General features: G+C 40.5%; 1 protein-coding gene across 1 annotated transcript in view; it reads left to right on the top strand.

Annotated features, from left to right (window-relative positions):
- Nucleotides 1-596: 596 nt before the first annotated feature.
- Nucleotides 597-24,103, top strand: part of Gpnmb (glycoprotein nmb) — a 28,674-nt gene continuing 5,167 nt past the window's right edge. Inside the window, exons 1-9 of the mRNA XM_026414828.2 lie at nucleotides 597-735; nucleotides 7,009-7,161; nucleotides 7,940-8,083; nucleotides 10,300-10,473; nucleotides 13,496-13,654; nucleotides 13,940-14,251; nucleotides 20,345-20,443; nucleotides 21,666-21,768; nucleotides 23,366-23,574. Of these exons, the coding sequence (XP_026270613.2) occupies nucleotides 666-735; nucleotides 7,009-7,161; nucleotides 7,940-8,083; nucleotides 10,300-10,473; nucleotides 13,496-13,654; nucleotides 13,940-14,251; nucleotides 20,345-20,443; nucleotides 21,666-21,768; nucleotides 23,366-23,574 (1,423 nt within the window). The 5' untranslated portion in view covers nucleotides 597-665. The remainder of the gene's footprint in view (nucleotides 736-7,008; nucleotides 7,162-7,939; nucleotides 8,084-10,299; nucleotides 10,474-13,495; nucleotides 13,655-13,939; nucleotides 14,252-20,344; nucleotides 20,444-21,665; nucleotides 21,769-23,365; nucleotides 23,575-24,103) is intronic.

Here is a 24,103-nt window from a genome sequence, read left to right on the forward strand (position 1 = left end):
GCAGGTTGTTCTGAAAGTTATAAGGAATCGCACTGATATTCCAAATGTGCTTCTGAGTAAATTTCTCAACTACTGGAAACCTGTGCAGCTGTTTCCAGCACATTCTGGCACAACATCTACATTATTAGCTATATATGTATAACACTATCTCAAATGACTGGAGAGACCCTCCCCATCTGTCCCCTCTCGGGGAAGGGAATGCAGAAGCATCTGCTAGTGTTGGGAGCTGATCATTCTAAAGTACAGAAGAAGATCTATCCTCTGCACATGAGCTGAGTGAGTGAGGAACCAAAGCAAGTTCATCATCAATGAGGATGGAGAACTGAAGTTTTATTTGGTGAAGAATATTAAAATGGGGTCATAGGATAGGAAGTTCCTCTAAAACTAGTAAATATGAAATTACAAAATCCAAATTGGGCACATCCAAATATCGAATAAATAGATGCCTGGGGTGAGTGAGTCACAAGCACATGAGCTGTAAGAGGTTGAATTCAAGAAAACAGATCAGGCAATGCTGCTTAATACCATCACATGATCTGCCCCGAGGCCCTGTATTTCATTTAATAAAGAGTGGGGCACGGCGGAGCCCAGAAGAACACTGGTGCTCTCCGTGGATGGGGCCAGAGGAATTGAAAGTTACATCCTGATTGCCAGGGCAATTCAACATGGAATGTCTCTACTGTGTCCTAGGATTTCTGTTTCTGGCTTCTAGACTGCCACTTGATGCAGCCAAACGTGAGTAATTCTATTTTTATGTTTAACCCCTCCTCTGACTGTTGGCTAGGTGATGGATAATAATATCCTCTGAGCTGACCTGGACTGAAACTCCCCAGGAAGCATTCACGGATTCGGACTCATTCATTTCTCCTACAAACCACTGGGAATGTTGAAACTACTGCATCCTCCAACCGCAGCCTTGTTTCAGGCTCATGGAAAATAGAAATCATGCAGCCCTATGGAGCTCTTTTTTCATTGCCAATTCCTCCTCTGCTGTTGCCAGACAGGGGTTGAAAGAGGGAGGATGGTCCCTGTCCCTAGAATAAAGTAACTCTACCAACAAAACTTTGTCTGGCTTCCTTTCAACAGCATGGAGGCAGACCTCAGATGAAATGGGGGCTCAAATCTGGAGACAAGCTCTTTCACACCCTATCCAGAAACTTGGCTGAGCTTTCTCTGCAGACCTATAGGAGCTTGCTTCCCCTTCTCTGAGGTTACTGAGAGAAGGGCTGACACCTGCTTCTCTGCCCTGGTTATGCTTTAGAGACTGGGGCAGTGTGTGTGCACTCCTGGGCGTGTGGTACTGGGGATTGAACCCAGGACCCTTTTACCATTGAGCTATATCCCCAGTCCTTTTTATTTTTATTTTGAGACAGTCGTGCTAAGTTGCAGTGACTGGCCTCAAACTTGAGGTTCTCCTGCCTCAACCTCCCTAGTAACTGAGATGACAGATGTGCCCCACCGAGCCAGCAAGACTGGGCACTTACAACAATGTTGATGCCAATCAATGAAATCGGCATGTTTGAGAGTGGGCTCAGCCTATCCTCACTTAAAAAGTGCTCTTGCCCTCCAGATGTGCAGCCAGGGGTGGGAACCACTGAGGTGGAGTGTGCCCACTTGTTTAGTGCATGGGTGACCCTGTTCCTCCGGGAAGAGCAAGCTAGTAAAGAGTGAAAGTGATCCATGCCTCTCCCAGAAGGTCCACCCCACCTTGCTCCAATAGAGCAGTGACCTTCTAGGGGTCCTGGTTCCTCCAGACAACTCCACCGGGGGTCGGCGAAGGTAGGGGTGGGTTTGAGCACCCTGGAATCCATACCTGACTGGTGCCCAAGTGTGTAGTCACTATGCTGGCCACTTGGTTTATGTCACTCAGGTAATGCCCACAACCGCATCCAGTGCTTTTGATCAGTGAGTCCAAACACAAGGATCTTGGCCAGCTGGGGCCAGGTGGCACTGCCCAGTTGGTATTGGTGTTTGGCTCCTTGGAAGAGCGCTGGGAGACTGAGGCTGTGATTGTCCCTCTTCCCAGAGGAGGAGCGAGACCATAGAGAGGGCAAGGAATTCAAGTGGAGTGTGCCCAGTGGAGTGGCAAGGCCACACAGCTGGTAGATGGAAGAGGAAAGAAAACGGCCATCTCAAACACTGTCCTTCCTGCCAGGGCTTGGAGGACCCACTTGGGTCCCCTGCCAGCAGGGCTGGTCCCCGAGTGACTTAGCTTCATTGAGTTTTCATTTCCTTTTACCAAACTGGTGATAAGTTCTTGTGAGATCAACTAACAAAAGGTGCTTGGCTAGGAGACATACGTGGTGGAAATTCTTCTCCTCTGAGATCTGCACCCCGATCCAGCAGACCTCCGAGGACAGACTCCCCAGGAATCTGCATTCCTGAGAGATTGAGATATGGGCACACAGACAGGTCCATGGGAGCCCCTGCCCTGATTCCAGCTGTGCTTAATAAAACAGATTAACCAGAGGATGAATCTGGGCTGTCAGTTTGAGAAGAGTCCCAACCTATTAGGCAGTGTTACAGAGCCCAGACATTCCTGGGTTCCTCTTGCCCTAGACTAAATATTCTGGCCCAAATAAATAAGGGTAGATAGCATTTAGCAGTGTGTCAAACACCGAGGGACTTTGAACCGTAGTCTTGGCAATCACAAATCTGTTCTTTGGAATCTGCCTTTTACAAAATGCAAAAAAGTTGATGACAGAGTAGGTAAAAAGCAGCCCCAGACACCTGCTCTCTGCTGGTGGGCAGAATAGGGAGTGGTGAGTATAGAGGGGGAAGCCCACCCAGCCGTGGGCCACTCAGTCCTACCTTCTGCCTGTGTCTCCTCCCCCCACATTCACACTCACTTGTTGCTTCCTTTTAGAGCCTGCATACAGTTTATTTATCTTATTTTCAAATCTGACCTTTCCTTTTGAAGTAATTATACATTCATATGAAATTGTAAGAAATAATAGATCTCGATGCACCCTTCATCCAGTTTGCTCCAGTAGTGAGATAAGGCAAACCTGGTATCATAACCAAGATATTGACATTGAGATAGTCAAAATACAGAACTGGTCATCACCACAAACATCCTCATGCCCTTTTATAGCCAAATCCACTCCCCCTCCACCACTTCCCATACCCTAGCAATCACAAATCCATTCTCCATTTTTATAATTTTGTAATTTCTGGAATGCACGCAAATGGAATTATTCAGTAGGTGACCATTTGGCACTGGCTCTTCTTTAACTCAACATAGTTCCCTGGAAATTTACTGAAGTTGCTGCATCTATTATTTGTTCCTAGCCGAGCACTGTGGCCCATGTCTATAATCTCAGCTCCAGAGGCTGAGTAGGAGGATTGCATGTTCAAAGCCAGCCTCAGCAACTTAGCAAGGCCCTAAGCAACTTAGCAAGACCCTGTCTCTAAATAAAAAATAAAAAGGGTTAGGGATGTGGCTCAGTGGTTAAGCGCCCCTGGGTTCAATCCCTGGTACCCCCCACTCCCCCAAAAAAAGTTTGTTCCATTTTACTGCTGAGTAGTATCCCATGGTCTGTATGAACCAGAGCTTGTTGAATCATTCACCCACTGAAGGACATTTGGGTTATTGCTCTTGGGTTTACTCTGAGTAAAGCTGCTGTGAATCTTCACGTACAGACTTTGATATGAACATAAGTTCATTTCTCTAGGATCATGTCAAAGAGTCAATTGATTGGTTGTACAGCAGTTGTGTGCTGTTCTACAAGAAATCAACAGCCTTGCTGTACCATTTTTACATTGCCACTAGCAATGGCTGACTGTCCCTACTTCCTCTGCTGCATTACTCTTTATTTGGGTCAAACTGATAGATCTATGGGGGTTTTTCATTGTAGTTTTATCAGGCATTTCCCTACTGGCTAATGAAGTTGGGTATCTTGCCATGTGATTATTTGTCATCTGTATATTCTGTTTGTTGATATATTTGTTCATGTTTTTTAGTCATTTTCTAATTGAATGGGTTGTTTTTTCAGGTTAAATTTTGAGAATTTTTTATATATGAGAATACTACTCCTTTGTTGGAAATGTGATATGCAAATAATTTCCCCTAGTCATTAGCTCTACTTTTCATTCCCTTACATAGACTTTGATAGAGCAAATTTTTTGTTTTAATAAGGCCCAATACATCAGTATTTCCTTTTATGGTTTATACCTTTGGTATCAAGTCTGAATTCTGGTCTAGCCCTGAATCCTGAAGGTTTTTGTCTATGCTTATTACTTTTTTTCCCATCACCTTTTGTTGAAAGTCCATCTTTTCTCCACTGGATAATTTCTAAATCTTTGTCAAGAATCAGTAGGCCATACTTGTGTGGGTCTATTTCTGGGCCCCCTATTCATTTCCACTGACCTATGACACTCTCCTTTTAAGTTTATATTTTTCCTTGACTTTTAACATTTAAAATCAGAGGAGAAATCTGTGTTTTGATTATATTTCTGGAAATTCTCTCAGGATCTGAGGAAGAAGAAGACTCTTTGAAATAGAAAGAACTAGTCGTGAGGATGAAAAGATGTGAATCTTCATTTCCACTACATTAAAGATGGCCCTAGGTGAATCATATCAGTCTCTAGGCCTGGCTTTATTCATCTGCAAAGGGAAAGAGTTCATTCCTTGTGACTCAATTAAAAGTGAATTTCCTATTACAAACATTTATTGATAAACATGAATTTCCTGTCCTCACTCAGTATCTGTTTCCAAATAAGAATAATGACAGAATCATATAGCATTTGGGTTTTGTCTAATTTGAAGGTCCAGGAAAAAACATATGACCTGAGGTCAGACAGCCAGTTTAGTAGCAGAACCGAGGCTAGAACCTAGGTTCTATGACACCTAGTTCAATGTTCTCTCCCATTCCACCTGACTCCCTGTTAAGAGGGGACAACAAAATGTCTCTTCCTGGGGGAAAAAACAAACAAACAAACAAAAAAACCTCTTTCTCCTGCTGGATATAAAAGAGCCAGGCTCAGTGACACATGCTTGTAATCCCAGTGACTCAGGAGGCTGAGGCAGGAGGATCAGAAGTTTGAGGCCAGCCTCAGCAACTTAGTGAGCCCTGTCTCTAAAGGAAAAATAAAAAAAAAAAATTGGGGATGTAACTCAGTAGTAGAGCACTCCTGGGTTCAATCCCCAGCATCATCAAAAAAAGGAAAAGATAAAGGAGGTCAGTAGCAAACATTCAATATAGCTTCTCTGAGCACCCACTAAATACCACACCATGTGATAGACCTTTTCCAGAGCTTAAGAAAACAGAGTTTTGGGCCTTTAAGAGTTTGTGGCCAGGTCAAGCCAGCACTAGATTAATTGATGAGACAATGATTTTTAAAAGCATATGATTAGTGGCTGACCAAAGATTTCAGGTAATTGACATTTGGCTATGAACGAAATACTGTAATTCTGAAAGGAAAAAACAGGGAGTTCGTTCTCTCGTGTCTCTTTTTATAAGAGAGGAAACTTTGTCCTAGAAGCTCTCAACAGATTTCCTCTCCGCTTTCATTGCCTAGGATTTAATCGTCTGCTTCTGCCCAAACTGTAAGAAACGCTGGGAAAGTGTCTGAAATTTTGATATGTTGTAGCAGAGCCTCTGTCAGGAGTGTGAACAGGAAACGGCTGCTAGTAGCCAATCAACCAACCTGCTTCAGTCTTCAAAGAAAGTGGAGACCACGTGACCAGAGTTGTCAGGCAAGGAAGACATCAACAATGAAGATCAGAAAGAATTTTAAAGGAATTATAATATTATAAACTCTAGAGCAGTCATTCAAAACAAAATAAGACAAAGACATACAGTTAATAAGCCGGTAGTAAAGAAAGAATGGAATACAAATAAAATCCTAAAAAGTACAGCTAGAGAAGAAAGACAGGAAAAAAGAACAGATGGGACCACCAGAAGACTTAAATTGCACAGTATTCATAATTAAATTAAATATAAATTATCTAAACACTTCAAGTACAAGGTGGAGATTTTTTTCAGACTAGATTTGCAATAACAGAGCCAACTAGATGGTGTCTCCAAGAAACCCATTTCAAACATAAAAATGCACCTAGGTTAAAATTTTTTTTAAAAAAAAGAAAAAATATATATACCAGTTAAACACTAAGCATTAATATCAAAGTATTTTTCAGAACAAAGAGTATAACCAGGGGCAGAGGATCAATTTCTAATAAGAAAAAGATCAACTCATCAAGAAGACTTAACACATCTAATTGCATATATACCTAAAAACAGAGCTTCCAAAAACATGTAGCAAAAACTGACAGAAATAAGCAAATCTTTGACAATGCACAATTCTAAAGATTTCAAGATTCCTCTCTTAGTAATTGAAATAACAAGTAGACAAAACATCATCAATTAGCTTAACATAGTTCCTTTTTTTTTTTTTTTTTTTTTGTAGTATGGGGACTCAAACACAAGGTCTTGCACCTGCTAGGAAAGCACCCTGCCACTGAGCTCTAACCCCAGCCCCAAATATAACTCTACAAGTGCATAGGGAACATTCACCAAGCCAGATTATATTCTGAGCTGTAAAAAATTTCTTTCACGGTGGGATCTCCAGACCTGGTATGTGTCTCTTGGAATCTTGGAGGCATTCTTGAGCCTAACTTTCCTTAGCCAACAGCATAGTTCAGACTGGAAAAAAGATGCAAAAACTGGTCTGGAGAACACTGGCATCCGAGTTTTCCTAAGGATATTGTACCAAATCCAAATTTTCGGAAGATATAAGAAGCCAAGAGATGTCGAAGAAATACTGGCTTTCAAAACATTTTTTGGTTCATTTAAAGTACATAAAAGACATGGGTTCCAAATGCTGTATGCAAGTTATTTCCAGTAAACTCGTTTTTTAAAAAGCACCCTCTGTTTACTTGGCATGCTAGCTGTATTATGGATGTGCTTTCCAACGGTATGAAATGAAATCTTCTTTAACCATTGTTGCATAAGGACTAAATGAGGGATGGAATAGACAAAGTAATTTGTTTTTCAAATATCAACACAGGATTTCATGATGTGCTGGGCAATGAAAGGTATCCTGGTTATATGAGGAAACACAACCAATTAAATGGCTGGTCTTCCGATGAAAATGACTGGAACGAAAAGCTCTATCCCGTGTGGAAGAGGGGAGATGCAAGGTGGAAAAATTCCTGGAAAGGTAAGCCCAATTGAACCCCCACAACTGGAATGTCTGACTTTAGCAAGTCTTGGAGGTTACAGAGTTCAGGCTTTCTCCAATGACAGCGCTGTTACTTCCAAGTGCATGGCACCCGGATTTGATGATCTCTCCTTTATCCCGACTGTTTCACTTTCTAGACCACTTTCTAATCTTAGAATTTTCCAAATTTATAATGCTTGAAATATTTTGGAAAGTCAGCAGGTTTAGTCTCAAACCTTTCTAACCAACGTGGGAATGGTCACCTTCAGAAAAATGTGGTTCATCACAAAGCGAATATCTTTCTACTTAGATAAATAATGAGTCCTTCAGTCCTTGGGTATTGAGATGAAAAAAAAATGTGAACTTTTAACATTTGTCTCCTCCATCCCATTGAGCAGATTTTTTTAATCATCATAAGTAAATATTCTTTCAGTGGTTAGAAAATTCTTTCACGAGTCCGATTTCTGTTTATCTTCTAGAATGTTTTATTCTGAAAGCTAAAATAAGGAATTCAGAAAATAAATTTATTACAGCATAAAGAGACATATGGAGCCAGGTGATGTGTGCCTGTAATCCCAGCTATTCTGGAGGCTGAGGCAGAAGGATTGCAAGTCTGAGGCCAGCCTGGGAGACATAGCAAGACCCTATCTCAAAAACAAAAAAGTCCAAAAAGACATATGGATCCTCTGGACCTTATCAATTGATTAAACTTTACTTTAAATGTTTATTAATGGGTGAAAGGTAAAAGATCAGTGAGCTCCATTTCTTGTTGCCCTAGGAGGCCGTGTGCAGGCGGTCCTGACCAGTGACTCACCGGCGCTGGTGGGCTCAAACATAACCTTTGCAGTGAACCTGGTATTCCCCAGATGCCAAAAGGAAGATGCCAACGGCAACATAGTCTACGAGAAGAACTGCAGAAATGGTGAGAATGCAGTAGTTCTCCTGAACTACAGGAGACCCGTCTCTACCCCTTAATGCTCACAGGTACTTCTGAAAGGGCAAGATGCTGCTGCTGTCCTTGCCACCCTCCTCCTTGTGCTGGACAACAGCGAGGGAGAGTGTGGTCCTACCAGGTTCCTTCATCAAATCAACAGCAGCTTGGATCCCTCTTTAAAAACTACACTGTCCCACCCAGCTTTTTCTTAGTGTCCAGTTGAATGGACAACCTCATTGATCTCAGATTATGATTTTATTACTTGGAACTTTTTTTGGAGATCAAAATTGCCTATTTGACAGATGTTTGCTGATGAGTTTAATTTCTGCTGATCAGTATTTCTCAAGCAAATGTTATGTGGCTTGCACAAATGCTTAAATGTGTATTTTGGGGCTCTTAAAGAGATAAGCTCTTTAGCCAGGCATGGTGGCACATACCTTTAATCCCAGCAGCTCAGAGGCTGAGACAGGAAGATCACGGTTTCAAAGCCAGCCACAGCAATGGTGAGGCATTAAGCAACTCAATGAGACCCTGTCTCTAAATAAAATACAAAATAGGGCTGTGGATGTGGCTCCATCAAGGGAAATTATCTTTTCAAAGCTGTACATTCTTTTTATTATTATTATTATTATTATTATTTTATTCTTACGTGGTGCAGAAGATCGAACCCAGGGCCTTGCACGTGCTAGGTGAACACTCTAATGATAAGCCACAACACCAGCCCTAAAACTGTATATTCTTTTTTTTTTTAATTTTTTAATATTTATTTTTTAGTTTTCGGCGGACACATCTTTGTTTGTATGTGGTGCTGAGGATCGAACCAGGGCCCCGCACAAATGCCAGGCTAGCATGCTACCGCTTGAGCCACATCCCAAGCCCTAAAACTGTATATTCTTAAAAAAGAAAAAAACAGCTAATTTACTGAAGCTTATTCTTCTATCAGTGCTAAAGCTATTCGATGTCTTTATAATCTGATTTTATTATTTAGAGTTTTTATTAAACTGTTGATGAGTTCATGCCATATTTTTTTTTACCTTCTCCCCTGGAGAAAACATTGAATTCTATATGGAAAGGGCTTAATTTTTAACACATATTAAGTAATATGGTCTTTTTTGTTTGTTTGTTTCTTCTTTTTTAAAAAAGCTGATTCTTATGACAATCTAGTCCTGTGAGCATTTTTATGGGAAATAATCCTTATGAAAATGTTTATAACTATCTATCATCACTAAAAAAAAAAAAAAGAAAGAAAAGAAAAACTAGGAATCTTTACAGAAGTGACCGATTCCAGGTGTAAGGTAAGAAAGTATAGGCCATCCTGAGACATCTGTTGTGCCAGAAAATAAGAAAGAGCTCACAGACTAACCAGGTTATGTCAAAAGGACACAGGAACCAGCTCAAAGATCTTCCATTGGCCGTGTTTGGATAATTTAAATATAAAAAGCAACAACAACTAGTAGATTCATAAAGAAAAAGGGTCAGGCACAGTGGCACACACATGTAATCCCAGTGGCTCCAGATACTGAAGCAGCGGGATCATGAGTTCAAAGCCAGCCTCAGCAAAAGTGAGGCACTAAGCAACTCAGTGAGACCCTGTCTCTAAATAAAATACAAAATAGGACTGGGGATGCGGCTCTGTGGCAGAGTGCCCGTGAGTTCAATCCCCAGTACCCAAATAAATAAATAGGCTTTTCAAGGGTTGGGGATGTCGCTCAGGGGTAGAGAGCTTGCCTAGCATTGTGAGGCCCTGAGTATCATCCCCAGAACTGGGGAGGAAAAAAAAAAAAAAAGATTTTTCAAAAATATCAGTGACAATAAATAAATAAATAAATAAATAAATAAATAAATAAATAAAAGAGGGTAAGGGGACTGTTCTAGATGAAAAGATATTGACCATTACTTGTTTAAAATGGAAAATTTCATACACACAGAAAAATTGAAAGCACCCAGATACCTTCCACCTACGGTCAACAATCTAAAGTTTTTGCTATATTTGCTTCTCTCTGTAAGTTTATATTTATATCTGCATAGGTATAGATATAGAGATTAATTTATTGTCGCAAAACAAAAACTAAAAAGGGCTGGGATGTAGCTCAGGAGTAGAGTGGGTTCAAAACTCAATATGGGGTAGGGCTGGGGGGGAGTTAATAAAATATTTAATTCAGAGTTGAGCATGATAATCATGTCTTGTTTCTTTCTCTGTTCAGATTCTGGCTTGTCTCTTGACCCGTATGTTTACAACTGGACATCCTGGTCAGAGGACAGTGACTGGGGAAGTGGCCCCGGCCAAAGCCAGCACAATGTGTTCCCTGACGGGAAGCCTTTCCCTCACCACCACGGATGGAAGAAATGGAATTTTGTCTACATCTTTCACACAGAAGGTTAGACTTTTACAAACTCTTTTAGCCTCTTCTTTGCCTTTTAAAAAAAATTTTAAGCTTCACACCAGCTGTGGGGCACACACCTGTAATCCCAGTGACTTGGGAGGCTGAGGCAGAAGGATAATCATTTTTGAGGCCAGCCTCAGCAGTTTAGTGAGACCTTATCTCAAAGTAAAAATGAAAAAAAAAAACCCACTGGAGATGTAGCTCAATGGTAGCCACCACCCAACTCCCCAGATATAAGTCCCCAGTACCAAAAATAATAATAGAGAAGAATAATGAGAAGAAAACCTTAACCCTCTCTTTTCTTACACTAAAATTGAAATGATAACACCAAAACTTTAACAACAGTTACTCCATTAACTCTCCTGAGTTTGAATGGACATAAGAGAGAAAAATAAAATTCTGCTTGACCTTGCTAGATCTCCAGGACACCAAAGAATTAAAATGAGAAAAGAAGAAAAAAAACAGATCCAGTCAGTCTCTCTCTCTCTCTCTCTCTCTCTCTCTCTCTCTCTCTCTCTCTCTCTCTCATTTTTTTTCCAAAACAAATCACTCAATTATTTAGGCAGAACCAGTAATATGAAAAAACCTATTAATATTTATTCATTCAGATGACACATGGATGGGCATTTATTCATTTATTCTTTAATGTCCTCAAATGAATTTTTAAGAATTAAATGTATGCTCTTTGAGGGGAATTTGGGAAATGCAGAAAAACACAAACAAAATATACACTTCATCCATTGAACATGATGGTGTTTTCAATACTAATATTTCCTTTCTGTTTGTTGTACCTGGAATTGAACCTAGTGTCTTGCACATGCGAGGCATGTCTTAAGCTACATCCTAGGCCTTTGGATTTTATTTTGAGACAGGGTTTTGCTAAATTGCGAAGACTCCCCTCAAACTTATAATCTTTCTGCCTCAGCCTCCTGGGATAATAGCCATGTATCATAGGGCCTGGAAATATTAATTTGTCTTTTTTTTATACCAAGGATTAAATCCAAGTGCACTGAGCCACATCCCCAGCCCTCTGTCTTAAGATTAGAATGTATAGCTGTTTTTGCTTGCTATTACGAGCTACTATCATTAAAAGCTACTATCATTAAATGTATACCTGTTTTTGCTTGCTATTACAAGCTACTATCATTTACATTATTTTAATGGCTGCATAATATTCCATTATGTAAAAATAATATCATCTAATTACTGTTCTTCCTTGACATAGCCTACCCTCTCTTTTTATAAACCATAAATGGTGTTCTCTTTGCTTTATTAGTGGAAAAGTGATTTATTTTAGGAGAAGCAAATTTAGGTTATTATTAGCAAGGCTGCTAAATTTTTAATTTAAAATGTCACCAGAGGGCTAGGGATGTAACCGGGGTTAGAGTGCTGTTAGCAGTGCAAGATCCTGGGCTCTATCCCCAGTATACAATTAAAAAAAAAAAAAAAGGCTACCAGGCAATGTTTGAAACTACTACCAAACAGCTTCCACATCTCTAAATGTTTCTTCTTTCCTCATAAATTAGAGAATGTTTCTTTCTCCTCAATGAACTTATTTATATATAAAAACAAAATCATAATACATACTTATTATTAAACAAAGTACAAAATGTCAAATATTATGCCCATCAATTGCTTTAAAGCTGTTTTTTCAATTCCATCTTGGTCCTGTCAGTCAACTCACCAAACATGACTTCCTTGACTCATCAAGGGTGTGTTCTGACTGTTTACATGGAGTCACTTATCTTCACTACCACTCCTGGCACCATGTAGTTAAGGGGTTTTTGAGGGAATGGGATTTTTTGGTGATGCTGGGGATTGAACCCAGGGCCTTGGTGCATGCTAGGCAATCACTCTACCCACTGAGCCATATCTCCAGCCCCCAAGTTGAAGTTTAAGTTAACACTCTTTAGCCTAGTTGCGGTTAAGTTCCTTCAATTTAACCAGATCAGATGTCTTTGCTTAAAAGTCAGTCTTCAACCTAGAAATTGCTGTTTTTCTATCAAGACTCCCGTGAATTTCCATCCTCTACTGAGGTCTCAGAGTTTAGTGATATTCCCAACTCAACTAAGTTTGATCACATCTCTCAGGGCTGGGTTTAACATTTTCCACTTGTAAAACTATTCCTCCATTCCCTCTTCTATCTACATCTTTCTCTTATCACTTACTTTATCTTTATATAGTATACACACACACATACACATATATGTGCTGGTTAAATGTGTGTGTGTGTGTGTGTATACATATATCTTTATATAGTGATACTGATACAAATACTATCAGAAAGTAGAGGATTCCTGTGCCTCTTTTTTTTTTTAATCCTGTTTAACAATATAGCTGTAGTCATATTGTCAACAAATTAAGGTAGAACACCTCACTGTTACATTAAATGCATTTTATTTTTTTATTTATATATGACAGCAGAATGCATTACAATTCTTATTACACATATAGAGCACAATTTTTCATATCTCTGGTTGTATACACAGTATATTCACACCAATTCGTGTCTTCATACCTGTACTTTGGATAGTAATCCACCATCATTTCTAACCCCATGCCCCTCCCTTCCCCTCCCACCCCTCTGCCCTATCTAGAGTTCGTCTATTCCTCCCATGCTCCCCCTCCCTACCCCACTATGAATCGCCCTCCCTATATCAGAGAAAACATTCAGCACATTAAATGCATTTTCTGTGGGAAAAAAAATGTGTACTTCAAGTGCCAAATCACTTCAGTCATGTACAGTATTTACTTGTAAACTGAGGGCCAACTGTATTATCCCAATAAATAGCTCTTTTCATTTTAACCAACAACCCACAATGATGTGTGTACACTGTGGGTGCGCTCTAGAAAGCGCTACATAGAAACCATCTTCCTTCCTGGAGCAGCTCTATCTTCCCTTCCCATCATCCCTCCTCAGGGCATTCCCTCCATGGCAGTCACTGGTCTTTCAGAATCAACTTCTAGAAGGATGGTGTGATGTTGCAGGTAACTAAGAACGTCCATCTCCTTGTAGGTCAGTATTTCCCGAAGTTGGGACGATGCTCCGTGACAGTTTCTATAAACACAACCAACATGACGCTTGGCACCCATATCATGGAAGTGACTGTCTATAGAAGACACGGCTGGTCGTACATGCCCATTGCACAGGTTAAAGATGTGTACGTGGTAACAGGTGCGTGGTGTTGTGGGCTCTGAGGATGAGGCACATGGCTCTTCTGGGGGTTAAGAAAGAGCACTGAGTCTCCTGGGTTAGGTTATGATTCACCTGGGCCCCTACCCAAGCTTAATTATGTTGTCTCCCATCTATGTTTTCCAGAAGAACGTGGGAAAACTCTAGAAAACTTACATACAAAAAGGAGAGCATGATGCTGTGTTACCCCTAATTTTTAACCTAAAAGCCTCACCCACTTGAGATAAAGCCTGGTGCAATCCTTCTTCTTTGTGATGTTTTTTGTAGATGAGATTCCTGTATTTGTGACCATGTCCCAGAAGAATGATCGAAATTCATCGGATGAAACCTTCCTCAGAGACCTCCCCATCAAGTTTGATGTCCTGATTCACGATCCCAGCCACTTCCTCAATGAGTCTGCCATTGACTACAAGTGGAACTTTGGGGATAACACTGGCTTATTTGTTTCCAACAATCACACTTTGAATCACACGTATGTGCTCAATGGAACCTTCAACCTGAACCTCACAGTGCAGGCCGCCGTGCCTGGACCTTGCCCTCCACCTTCACCCAGACCTCCAAAACCAACCTCCTTTTTAGGTAAGCATTTTATGGAGGATCCTGGAGGGAAACTCTTTTTTAACATTTAAATTTTTTTTTTAGATATACATGACAGTAGGGTGTATTTTGACATATTATATGTTTGTGGATTATAACAGTCTAATTGGGATCCCATTTTTGCAGTTGTACATGATATGGAGATTCATTAGTTGTGTATATACGGAGGAAAGTTATGTCTGATTCATTCTACTGTCTTGTCTACTCTGGGGAGAGATTCTTTAGTGGCTAAAAAATATTGATGTATGTTATACACACACACACACACACACACACACACACACACACACACGTTGTGCTGGGGATCAAATCCAGGGTTATATTATTAAACCCTGCTTAAGTTAAGGGTCTGGGGCAGCTCAGTGGTAGAGTGCTTGCCAAGCATGAGCAAGGCAAGGTTCAACCCTCAGCACCATACAAATAAACAAATGCCTTTTGAAAGAGTTGTGTAGAAACTCTGCAACGATTCCACTTTGGACCTGTTGATTTTTTAAAACCACTTTATCCCCATCTTAAAGAGCAAGGAAGAAAGGAAAACGTGTTTAAAGTCACTTTCCAGGTAGAATTTGATGACATGTACTCGGCGCTTTGACGCTCCTAATTTGCGCTGCCTCTTGCTATGTATGTGATGCTTTCCCTCTGGGAGCCTGTCACATTTTTGTTTAGCTCCCATTTTCCATATCGATGAGAAGACACACTGGCCTCTTGTAAAGTTGGGCCCTCTGCATTTTTCCTTCTGCCCCCTCCCACAGTACTGATCCCACACTTATTCTCCTCCCCTACCCTATCCACTCTCATCCAGTGTCCCATGAAGGCATAGCTATACTTGAGAGCAACTGCCAAATGGCTCAAGCAAGAATATGCTTGCAGACCTTTCTGGACCAGCAAGCCTGGGCCACTCCAGCCATTTCAGTTGCTCCAGATAATAAAGCTTGATTAATCCAATACCACCTTCTATTAATAGTCTGTGAAGACATTCAAGAAGTTCTTCAGAGGCCACTTTGAAGAGACTGGCTCCCATCCCCACTACCCCATGCCAGGGCCACCCTTCCTCACTGGGTCATTTGCTCATCTTAGCACCCCAGGCTGACATCCTCTCAGTGGTCACAAGAGGGCGCCATGACCAAACCCAGCAGGAACACTCCATCAGGATGCCTGCCAGTGCCTCCTGTGGTTGTTTCTACCAACACTTGTTGGTTATAAATAACAAACTCCTCAAGTGTAAGTAATAAAATGATATCTTGTTAAATCGAGAACATCTCCGGTTGGGGTTGTAGCTCAGTGGTAAGCACCTGCCTAATGAGGCCCTCAGTTCAATACCCAGTTCCAAAAAAACTAAATCAAGAAATCAAGACACTGTATGGTATTAGTACTGACTCTGATTGTTTTTTGAAATGTTTTGAATTACAAAATTAATGTACGTTCCATAGGGAAAAAATCAAACAAACAGCAAAGTCTAGAGTAAAAAGTAAAAGTCCCTATTACATTCTCCTTCCTAGAGTTAAACCCTGTTGGAGTTGGCAGTGGGTTTTTGTTTGTTTGTTTTGCCATACCAGAGTTACATCCCCAGTCCTTTTTATTTTTTATTTAGAGACAGGGTCCCTCAAAGTTGTCATCCTCCTGCCTCAGCCTCCCAAGTAGCTGGGATTCCTGGTGTGTGCCACTGTATCCAAGGACTGTTTCTTTTTTTTAATATTTATTTTTTAGTTTTCAGCGGACATAACATCTTTGTTTGTATGTGGTGCTGAGGATCAAACCCGGGCCGCACGCATGCCAGGCAAGTGCGCTACTACTTGAGCCACATCCCCAGTCCCCAAGGACTGTTTCTTTCCAGATCTTTTTCTGTGCATTTACAAACATATTCTGTATATACATGTATATTTATCATTTTGGGTTTTATGTAAGTGGATTCATGATAGATAAGCAAACTGTGTAAATATGTTGGATATATACTTATACAGTTTTTTAATGAACAACATCATAGATATCTTTCCATTATCAACAAATATTAATCTATCTCACTTTATTCAATTACTACATAGTGTTTCATAGGATGTAGATGTTATTGTTCATTCTCTTTTTGATGTGATAAGGTTAATCCTAATTACAATTACAAATACAACTGTACTGAACTAGTTTAAATATATAACTTCATTCTAGTTGTTTTTGTTTTTTTGGGTTTTTTTGTACTGGGGATTGAACCCAGGGGTGCTACACCACTGAACCACCCCGGCCCTTCATTCATATTTATATAAATAAATTTATATAAATAATATATATAAATAAACTTAGGGAAAGAGTCTCATTAAATTGCTTAGAGCCTCACTACATTGCTGAGGCTGGCTTTGTACTCTCCATCCTCCTGCCTCAGCTTCCCAAGCCACTGGGATTACAGGTGGGTGCCACCACACCTGGCTTTCATTCTAGTATTTCTGCAGATGAACCAATTTCTTTATCTATAAGTATTGATGGTCTTCCTTACAACTAAGAACAGGTGTAAAATTCTGCTATCATTTTTCCTAAGTTAGACCATAAGACAAACTAGTAAACCTTATGAGTTAGTTAAGTTTAATTATGAAGGGAAGTTTCCTGGTTGGTTTTTATCTAAACGTGTTTAATCAATCCCCAAATGCCTTGAAGCTGTGCAGGGAGGGAAGAGTGGGGCTAATTAACAGGCACTGAAATGGACCAGCCTTGGGGAAAGGCATCAAATCTTCCTAAGACCCCCTTGTCTAACTTCCTGACATGTTAGGATAAAGCTAGTTGGGTGGTAATAGGAGTCAACTCATGGCTTTTAAAAGGGGTCTTTTCTTCTAGGGGCGGGGGGTGTAGCTCAGTGACAGTGGTGTGCGTCTAGCAAGGGTAAGGTCCTGTATTCTGTATTCAAGCACTGCAAATAAATAAATAAACAAATGGAATTTTTTCCCAGAGAACAATTCTAACTGTGCTCTCAAATTAATGGGCTTGGATTACTGAGCATTATATTATTATTTGTCCAAAAATGATGCACCCCCTGCTTTAGCAAGGGGCTTCATATGGAAAAAAAAAAAAAACAGCTCAAAACAGAACCAAGTGCAACCACAGTCATAAGATGGTTACAGAGTTGAAGAGGTGATGACGTTAGCTGATTAAATCATGGGGCAGGTGTGTGTGCACTATTTTTGTCACAGAATGCTCTTTCCTTAGCTGACAGTGCTCTTGTTTATTTTTCAGATTTTTTGGGAGAGAGGGTACCAGTGATTGAACCCAGGGATGCTTAACCGCAGAACCCTTTTCTATGTTTTATATTGAGACAGGGTCTTGCTAAATTGCTAATGCTGACTTTGAGCTCACGAGTCTTCTGCCTCAGCCTCCCAACCTGCTGGGATTACAAACATGAGCTACTACGCCTGGCCATTTTTCAGATTTTTGTGAGAAAATCTAAAGCGATCCTTGTAAGACTGATGCTGATCGGTGTAATATAATATGTGTGGTATATGTGTCTGGATATATGTAAGGATCTGAATAGATACCATACATAGGTTCTGATATATATTCACATGTATACATATATACCATATCCTATCATATTAGACTTACATAAAGAATCAAACTGGGTGTGATGGCACAAACCTATAATCCCAGCAGCTCAAAAGGCTGAGATAGGAGGATCATGAGTTCAAAGCCAGCCTCAGCAACTTACCAAAGCCCTAAATAACTCAGTGAGACCCTTCTCTAAATAAAATATCAAAAAGGGCTGGGGGTGTGGCTCAGTGGTTGAGTATCCTCGAGTTCAATCCCTGGTACAAAAAAAAAAAAAATCAAGATCTTTACCTCCCATTCTACCATTCTCTGGGTAACAGGGACATAATTACGGAATTAAGGATAAAATGTGCCTTTTTTTCCATCTTTTAAAGTGTTCATTTCTTTTTATTAACCCTTTAATCATACCTTGACTTTGTGGATATAATATCTATAAAACTCCATGTGCATTTTATAAACTCTCTACATAAGGTAGAATGACTGAATCTTATTATTTGGTCTTTTTAAAAAATAAGTTTTGTTTTAAAATATGACAAGGTCATGGTTCTATGCTCTAAATTCTGCCTGCCAAGAACCTCAGAAGAAGGAATTTTGTCATTTTCTGGGGAAGAACTAGTGATCTTAAATGTCCTGCACAAACAAATCTATTTCTATAAAGTATATCAGCCTAGTCTTGGGAGAGACACTTCCAAATGACCACTGTGAAACTCAAGGGACATTCCCAAGAGCCTGCAACAGCCTGTCCTGATAATCCACTGCAGTGCCAGGACCTCTCTAAGATCCACTAAGCAGCATGCATTTCCCAACTGTCATGAAGCACTAGTTTCTGGAAATGTGCTGAGAACAGCTCTGAGAAGCCCTTTCCAGGCACAAGAGAGTCACAGGTCATGTCACCCACAGTCACAGAAGCCCTGGAGAAATCTCCCAACTGGCTTCATCCTTACATGTCATGAAGCCAGATAAGGGGCTCCTAGGAAGCTTTGATCTTCCCCAAGGCTCGTGCATTTCAATGAAATGAAACTAAAAAGAAGGGCTGAGGATGTGGTTCAGGGGTTCAAGCCCCAGCACCTCAAAAAAATAAATCAATAAAAAGAGATGATAGGGGCATATTTTCAGCACCATATTTCCTTTCTAGTCTTTTCATCTTGTTCAGAGAGTGGCAACACCTTTAAAATGATAACTAGTAGGACATTAGAGTCTTTGCTCTAATTATACTCAACACTTATTCATGTCTTACATTCTCTTCTCTTTTTTTCCCATAATTTTCATTACAGTAAGATTCTTAAAATGGATCCTTTGGAACTGTGAGTCATCCAAACAGAGAGAACTAGAAAACTGATATTTAAATATTTCCTATGGGGCAGCCATATGAGAAGCAGGTTTTATATACCTTATTTCATTTAAGTTTCATGGTTCGACCCTGGGAGGACTATAATTTTTATTCCTGTTTTATATATGAGCAGATAGAGGCAAAGTTAAGCTATGTGGCTATGGTTTCAAACAGCTAAATATGAGTGGTGCTAGAATTTCGGCCCAGAATGCTTGCCTCCCAAATTCAAATGTGACTTCATCCATCATGACCTACTTTATTTCACTGTAATCCTATATCACAGATTTTTTAAATTTTTATTTATTTTTTTGGTATTAGGCATTGAACTCAGTGCACTCGACCACTGAGCCACATCCCCAGTCCTATTTTTTATTTTCTTTAGAGACAGGGTCTCACTGAGTTGCTTAGTGCCTTACTGTTGCTGAGGCTGGCTTTTAACTCAAGATCCTCCTGCCTCAGCCTCCCAAGCCGCTGAGATTACAGGAGTGCACCACCGTGCCCAGCTTGTATCACACATTTTAATGTGGCTTCAACTTTTCATTTGTTCCCTGTGTTTAAACAAGATATAGGATTGTGTTTGGGGCTTGGGGTATAATTCAGTGATAAAGGGCTTGCCTGGCATGGGCAAGAATCCTGGGTTCCATCCCCAGCACTACCAAAAAAGGGGGTTGGGGATTGTTTATTTACATAATTTAATAATTATAATACCTTATAGCCCTCACATCTGTATGAATCTTTATACATTTAGTTCAAATTTCTGCATCAATTTAAGTATGCAATTCTTAATTTTTTTTTCAACATAGCAGATAGATAAATGTTTAAATTTTCAGTTATATCCAAAGGCTGAATGTTTTCCCTGGTACACAGATGCTAATTCACAATAAGGGGTTGGGGAGAATACACAAGGGAGGGGGGAGAATAGGGGTAGAGTGAAGGGAGGGGAGGGAGAATAGGGGTAGGAATGATAGTAGAATAAATCAGACATTATTACCCCATGTGCATATATGATTGCAGGACCTGTGTAACTCTACATCTTGTACAACCAGACAAATGAGAAGTTATACTCCACTTATACATGATGTGTCAAAATGCATTCTACTATCATGTATAACTAATTAGAACAAATAAAAGTATGTATATTAAAAAATAATCTTCATTTCTGTCATGTACATCTGTTACATTCTTAGCAAGTGTTTTAAAATCTTATTATTCAAACACTCCAGTGCCTGCTGGTGACAACTCCCTGGAGATGAGCGAGACTCCCAATGGAAACTGCCAGATTAACAGATACGGCCACTTTAGAGCCACCCTCACCATTGTAGGTAAGGCTGAAGGCCAGTGGGGAAGGATGCCAGAGTCTACCAAGCTCACCTATCACTTTACTTTCTCTAGAAGGGTAGAGGTGGGGAGCAGGGACATCCCACTGGGTCCAAGGTGATGCCACAGGTGCATGAACAAATGCTCTCCTAGTTTCCAGATTCCCTCCTGCCCACCTGGGCCTTCCTTAGACATCCTATGGAAGTGAGCCCTGTGTGGCCCATATGCTAAGGAGCTTCTCTGGACCTAAACTCCATGTGTGCATCCCAGTAATCTGAATGATTAGGGGGTGAAGCGGGGCCAAGATAGAGTTGCCACAACTTTTACTCTCTTCTTCTGGCTGCTTTTCACAATGCCATCCTTCTTAAGTGAAAAGGGGAAATGACCAGCCACCCACGACTGTGCACTTTGGACACTACTTCCAAGGCATCCAGCAAAGTAGACAGGAGGGACCAAAGCCCAGCCTGTGCATCCTGGGCTAAGCCACCTCTGCCTGGGAGCTGGCCTCACCTGATGTGGGGCTGCATCAGCCCAGGGGTCACCTTTTTCTAAAACATCTACCCAGAGAGGTTGTACTTTCTAATAGGTTCTAGAAATAAGAATCTAGATTGGACAGAAGAATAGTTCATTGTAACTTTGGAAATGCTTCATGGACATGCATCCAAGACTATGATCTGGTGTGTTTCTGTTGGCAAGAAGACGGTCTCTATTTTTTCCTTTTCTTTTTCCTTCCTTCTTTTCTTCCTCCTTCCTTCCTTCCTTCCTTCCTTCCTTCCTTCCTTCCTTCCTTCCTTCCTTTCTTTCTTTCTTTCTTTCTTTCTTCCTTTCTTTCTTCCTTTCTTTCCTCATTCCTTCTCACTAAGGAGTGTGTCTTAGTCCATTCCTCTATAGTACCGTACATACGTGGTTTATATATTTCTCACAGTTCTGGAGGCTGGAAGTCCAAGATCACAAAGCACTGGCAGATTTGGTGTCTGGTGAAGGCCCACTTCATGGATGACCATCTTTTTGTTGGGTCCTCACATGGAAGAAGGGGCAAGGGAACTCTTTGGAGTCTCTCTATAAGGGTACTAATCCTATCTCCTACCTAAGGCCTTGCTTCCTAAGACCTCCCTTGGCTAGGATTTCAACATAAGAAGTTGAGGGGACACAAACAGTCTACAGCAGAGCGGTTGTTTTCTTTTTGTTGTATTTTGATGTGTTTTTGTATGGTGGTTCTTTTGCTAGAGGGAATCCTAGAGGTTAACATCATCCAAATAGCAGATGCCCCGATGCCCAGACCAAAACCTGACAACCCCCTGATGGACTTTGTTGTGGCCTGCAAAGGAACGTAAGTATATGTCTCTATTGGAGGGATAGGTCAGAACAAAGACCCTGGGTCTGAACAGAGGCCTGGACTGCCAATCGTTTTCTCTAATTTAAACAACCATTTATTGCTGGGCACAGTGTCACACACCTGTAATCTCAGCAACTCAGGAGGCTGAGGCAGAAGGATCACAAGTTCAAGGCCAGGCTGGGCAATTTAGCAAGACCCTGTCTCAAATTATTTTTTAAAAAATACAAAGATAGATAGATAGATAATTGGGGAACACCCCTGGATTCAATACTCAGTACTGAAAAAGTAAGTAAGTAAATAAATAAATAAATTCCTATTTTTTAGAAACCCAAATGAGGAAGGACTTATGAAATGCCACAGAAAGTGCTCTCGAGCACATACTTAGTTTGTTAAGAGTAGAGAAATGCTCACTATTTTTAACTGTTGATAGTTGAATAATAATTATAGCAACTAATATTTAACATGTTCTCAGTTATATAATTATATCAACTAATATTTAACATGTTCTACATCTTCTTCTCATATTAAATCCTCACAACAATCACAAGTCTCTCCATCTGACCAGAGGCGCGTGAGGCACACAGTGATCACAGAGCTCACTCACAGATCCACAGTGGCACCAGCAGAACTGGGCTAGCAGCCAGAGGTCTGGCTCAGAGCTGGTTGGTCTTCAGCTCCCTGGGGCCATTCCTAGTGGGTGGAAGCCAATGTGAAACTGTCATGTGATAATCCTCTCTATACAACTTACAAAGCTTTTTCTAACATAATTTGATTTCCTATGATTTGGTCATGACTATATACAATAAAATACATATAAATTAGTACAAAATATATCAATTAATTAAATATATCTTGACAAATCAACTAATTTAACATGTATATAATTTAGCTAATAAAAATATGGATGTGTCTAAATATAGAAAGTAATCAAGAGAATGGAATAGTATAAAGATGTGACCTCATTTGGTAGGAAGGAATATAACTAAGAAGATCTCTGGCTTGGGGAGATGAGTAGAATGAACTGTTTGTATGACCTTGGACAAGTTATTTCCCCTCCCTAAGCTGGTTTGTCACCTGTTACACTGGGATAATATTACTTTCTTCTTGAGCCCAGAGGGACAAGCAAGATCATATCATGTATCTAAACCCAGCTCCTTGCACATAGCAAATCCTGCATGGTGTGTTACTGGACCAAGACAGGGCCCACTCCAACATCTAATAATATCTTTGCCTAACACCTAAGCCATGGGCACCTTTAGACTTTCCAGGGAGCCAGAATACAAAATATGTGAAGAGGGCTTCACATATTTTCCATAGTCCCTTGCCTTGGGAGACGTCATCTCTTCCTCCTCTGTCCTCTGAACCTCACTTTCCTGAGAATGCAGAGGAAATAGTAGCAAATTCCCCAGGTTTATTCAAGAGTAAACCAGGCGTGACAATTCAACATCAGATGATTTGGGTAAGAACAAGATGGGGTTCAATTTTACAGAAACATAATGCTTTTTTTAATTCTCTATGAAAAACTGACATTACATTCCTCTCTCCACCCTCTGTGATCTGTGTGTTCTCCCCCACCCCTCCCACGTCACAGCATCCCCACCGAGGTCTGTACTGTCATTTCTGATCCCACCTGCCAAGTTGCCCAGAATGTAATCTGTAGCCCTGTGGATGCGGAGGAAACCTGCCTGTTGACTGTGAGAAGAGCCTTCAGTGGGTCCGGGACATACTGCGTAAACTTCACCCTGGGTGATGACACAAGTCTGGCCCTCACAAGCACCTTAATCTCCATCCCTGGCAAAGGTGAGGTGTGTGTAAGGTTTCTATGAGCATTTCACGTTGTAAGTCAAGTGTCCAGTAGTAAAGCCATTGAGGGCTTTGCTGACAATGTTTAATTTTATTTCAGTGCAAAATTTATTGAGCTCTGGTTAATAAGGATTTGAGAACTGGCATTAAAATAGAACCACAAATCTACTTAGGAAAGTGATGAGAGAAAGAGAGACTCTATGAAATAGTGGCCAAAGAAAAGCCTTTTGATGAAAAAAAAAAATCAGCTGTTAACCATGGATGAGTAATAATGGAATATGATCACTGCATGCTTGAATAGATTTGTATTTCAAGAGGAAAATGTAAAGGCCAGGATCAAAAAGTAACAATGCTCTCCAGTGGAATGATAAGAAAGGAGAGGCTGAAGTCACATTTCTATGAGGGTCAACTGGGTAGATATGAAACTAAGAGAACGAGAAACCCAGTGGACCCTCAACTCCCTTCTCACTTGGCATGTGTCCTTTCTTTCCGTTCCCCCAATCTACCAAACATTATACTGACAGTA

Source organism: Urocitellus parryii, chromosome 3 (assembly GCF_045843805.1).
Source record: "Urocitellus parryii isolate mUroPar1 chromosome 3, mUroPar1.hap1, whole genome shotgun sequence".
Classification (NCBI taxonomy): domain Eukaryota; kingdom Metazoa; phylum Chordata; class Mammalia; order Rodentia; family Sciuridae; genus Urocitellus; species Urocitellus parryii.